The 4,057-nt window shown below is 42.4% G+C and overlaps 1 protein-coding gene across 1 annotated transcript; it reads right to left on the bottom strand.

The window, feature by feature from the left end:
* Positions 1 to 2,490: 2,490 nt before the first annotated feature.
* On the bottom strand, positions 2,491 to 3,162 carry LOC115739601. The gene has a single exon (XM_030672783.2). The coding sequence runs from the start codon at positions 3,077 to 3,079 to the stop codon at positions 2,576 to 2,578; it is 504 nt and encodes a 167-aa protein (XP_030528643.1). The 5' UTR covers positions 3,080 to 3,162; the 3' UTR covers positions 2,491 to 2,575.
* Positions 3,163 to 4,057: the final 895 nt, after the last annotated feature.

A 4,057-nucleotide genomic window follows, 5' to 3' on the forward strand; every position in this document is an offset into this window, starting at 1 on the left:
AAATTCTACCGAGACGGAGATGTCATGATGATTTTGTGCAGCAAGTTTTTGAAACTTTTGGTTTGAGGAGGGTGCTTCACCAGTTAGATATGTTGAGATGCACGTGTAAGTTGTACTAGAAAAGTCTCACATTGAATAATTTATGTGGTGTGAAGCAGTTAACATACCATAATTGAATTATAATGTATTGGTTTAAGCTTTTGAGCGAAAATGGATCCAACTGGATATGATAGCGGATTCAAAGTTAAGCTCCCTCGGCGAAGGAATCGGTGCTAGCTTTCCCAAGGAACTCCATCTCTGGTTTTCTTAGGATGTTGTGTGCAGACCTAAACGGATGTCTTGATTGAAGAGGGTTGCATTCCTGGAATCACCCATGCGTCATGAGATGTGATAGTTTCTGGCTTCTTCTTACTCAGTTTGGCTCTATTTGGGTAGCCCGAATCCACGGCTATTGACTTAAACCCCACATGCAATAGTGATGGGCGGCCGACTTTCTCGCGGCATCGTTGTCCGAAGCACCCTTTAGTTGCCTTATATCTTGGGTCTTCTCTGAAAATGTTTCCAGGAAATCTGGTACGTATCGACAAAGCAAGGTTGCCGACGTTACGGGAGACGCAAATCGGATCTGGTCTACCGCAAGAACAGATGAGACGGTTGGTATTCAAGCTCCCATTAGCCATGCATGACAAGCTTTTTCCTGATCCTAGCGTCGTGTCTGATTTTGTTGGCTGGAAGTCTCTATTTCCTCTGGTGTCTTCTCTGTTAAATCCGCTGGGGAGATATTGAGACGCGAAAATTCGATCGAAGTTGCATGGCACAAGGTCACTTGCTCTTTGTCCTAAGCGTTTTTCTAAATGTTTGCATGCTTTGCGATGCTGCTGACGAATCTAGGGACCACTTGCTCTTTAGCTGTACTTCTATAAAACCTCAAGAAGATTGGTGGACATAAAAACTTAGCAAGTGGACAAAATCAATACAAGTCACAGACACGACTACAATGCGCTCCCGCGAATCGCCGGTCCTTTCTAACTTCACGTGAGGATTACCTTAAGAGCGACCGCCGCGACACCGGCGACCTTCGATTGCCAATGGGATTTGGAGATCCGTTCGGCAAACACGAAGCGGGGGCGAGGAGGATGGCCGGAAGCTGAAACGGTCCGCGGAATTGTAGGACGCATCGAAGGCCCCACAGGCCCGCCGTAAAAGACGAACGCGTTGCATCGGAGGTGTTTGTCATGATGCCGGTCCGAGCACGACAGGACAGGAGGATAAGGCTTATCCATGTCTTAGGAGCCGGACATTTCTTTCCCACTCAAGGATTTTTTTTTAAAATATTTTATCGACAGGGACGTCTTGTCATGTGACACGTGTCCCCGCAGATCCTGCGAAAGATGAATAGAACTTTTTCTTCAAAATCCAAGATCTGGACTTGGGAATGTTTTTTTCCCAGTATCTTTTCTTCCCCATTTTGGACTCGATCCTGCCTGATCAATTCAAGATCGGGTGACGAGGGCTTTGCGGCAATGGATTGAATTGGCATTAATATAATTTTTTTAAATTAAATAGATTTAATTAAAAAATTTAAAACATTCTCGTGGGAAACTAAATATTTATTTTCTTATTTATTCACTCTAGATTTCGTGTTGATGATGTGGGAGATTAGAATGGAAAACAACGCCCACGTATATTTACCTGTTCCGGCCACATTTACAAGTAAATGCGGAGACATTTACTTGTTCTGTTCATACGATTAATATTGAAGAATTTGCCTCAAACCAAATTGAGTTTAAAAAGTTTTCCTCCTCTGAAATCTAAATGTGGTAAAATAGATTAAGAATTCATGCTAGATCTTTTATTTAATGATAGTGGATCATAAATGAATTATTAAAAAAAATTAAATGGATCTTAAATGGATTAGTTAGAAACTTAATGAGTCATAAATAAATATTAAATAGGTTAGAAATAAATTAGCTAAAATAACTATCTTAAGCAAGTTATAATTTTTTTTTGAAGAATCATAAGAATTTATTTTAGCAATAGATATATATATCTTTAAATGTATAAGAAACGGTATTTCCAAACTTGATTTTAATATTAAAGTATTTTAACAATATAAATCGGGTCGAATATGAATTGAATCTAGTATAGATCACTAAATTTGTAAAATATGAAAGTAGATTAATATGGATCGAACCATTTCTGATCTAATTCACCCATTTGACAGCTCTAATGAAATCCCATTCTGAGTTGAGCTCGGCACACTCTTTCCCTTATTCTAGGACGGAATCGAATTGAAATAATTTGAGTTGCTTCATAGAATGCACAAAGAAGAACTGCACAATTCCAATTCCAAATCCCCTTTACTTGCAAAAACCCCCAATTCCCAACAATACATGAATTCTTCGACCAACAAAAAAAACATCACATGTATTCGAACAACACCCCCACCCCCTCCCTCCCAAAAAAAAAAAACCCCCAAAAAAAAATTGGAAAAAAAAAACAAAAAAGGTAGAAAATCATTATTTTCCATTTTCCGGATAAGAGAAACTTAAAAAAAAAAAAAAAAAAAGAAAGATCAAAACCCAGCACCTCTACTATCTACAACGGCGTAGCTTCGGCTCCTCCTGACGCTCTCCCTCTCCTTCTCGTCCCCGACATCACACTCCCTCTCCTCCTCGATCCTCCCCATCCCGACGCTGCAGCTCTTCGGCAGCACCCTCGCGCCCTGCCCCACCGCCGGCCGGTTCTTCCTGATCTGACGCAGGGCGGCGTCGAGGTCCTCCGCGCTGTACCCGAGGCCGCCCTTCGCGGAGGCGGCCCGGACCAGCTCCCTGAAGTCGTCGTCCCCGTCGAGGCGGGACGAGCCGACGCTGAAGCTCCGGGGGAGGGGTTCGAGCTGCCCGCCCGGGCAGGCTACGTGGCCACTGCCGACGGCGGAGGCGCAGCTGAGGAGGCTGCGGACGTAGAGGTCGCGGGCGCGGGACAGGGCCCGGAGCGGCGCCCCGAGGAAGTGGCGGAGTAGGGAGGCCTTCGGGTGGGCTTGGGCTTTGGTGGTGGCGGAGGAGGCGACGGGTCTCATCGTTGGGTGGTGGATGCAGAGTTACTTCGGCTGGCTGGTTGGTTGGTTGGTTTGAGAGGGGGGAGGAGGTGGAAAGTGGTCGAAGCATTTATAAATGGAGAGAGAGAGAGAGAGATAGAGAGAGTTTTTAACGCTTGAGAGTGAAGTTTTTGTTTCTGTACGGACGGTCGTCTTTGGCAAACTGCAGATATTTGATTGCTTTCTTGGGGTGAATCTGTCGTGCATTTTTGATCCGAAAAACTAAAAAAAGACCGACGTGTACTAAATAAATAATTTATATATTTTTAATTTGTTCAAATTGATCCTCGAACTTTTGATTTATGTTTAATATAGTCCATGAGCTGCATAGAAATATTCAATAATGTCTTTGAATTTGAATTAATGAAATGACGGTATTGAGTGTTTCCGTATAGTTTAGAGACCATATCGAACATATACTAAAATTTCAGGAACTAAATTGAACAAATTTAAAGTCTCATTGCACATTGGACTAAAGTTCAAGGACCACATTGAACAAATTAGAAGTTTAGAAATCACATTGCATATTGAGTCAAAGTTCAAGCACCATTCGTGACATTTTCCCTAAATAATTTCTATTGTGCAAGAGAGCTAGCAAAAAAAGTCGATGCACTTTTGGGGAAAAGAAAAGTTAGGGGTGAGCATGAGCAACTGTTCTCATTCAACCCGGTGACCGTTTTGGAACAAATTGATTTAGGTTCAGTTCTTGAGTCGGGGGTTAAATCGGCCGATTCTGCTTAAGGACCGAACCTGCAAGATTGGTTTCATGCTAGAATTGGGTTTTGAAGATGCAAAGCTATTTTTTTTTTTAATGAAATCTTTTCATTTAATGAATTACTAAAAACTCGTAACTAAAAAGACCCGCAATTCACTCTTGCCTTTTCGTCTTCTGCCTAAACAGAAGGAATCAGCCGGTTTGATTTCAAGGACGACATGTTGGGTTCCCTATTTCGAATCCTC

The sequence above is a fragment of the Rhodamnia argentea genome, chromosome 2 (genome assembly GCF_020921035.1).
Source record: "Rhodamnia argentea isolate NSW1041297 chromosome 2, ASM2092103v1, whole genome shotgun sequence".
Lineage (NCBI taxonomy): Eukaryota > Viridiplantae > Streptophyta > Magnoliopsida > Myrtales > Myrtaceae > Rhodamnia > Rhodamnia argentea.

What these genes read in the sequence shown, in the direction of transcription:
- LOC115739601 (XM_030672783.2), bottom strand. Translation starts at nt 3,079, where the DNA reads ATGAGACCCGTCGCCTCCTCCGCCACCACCAAAGCCCAAGCCCACCCG.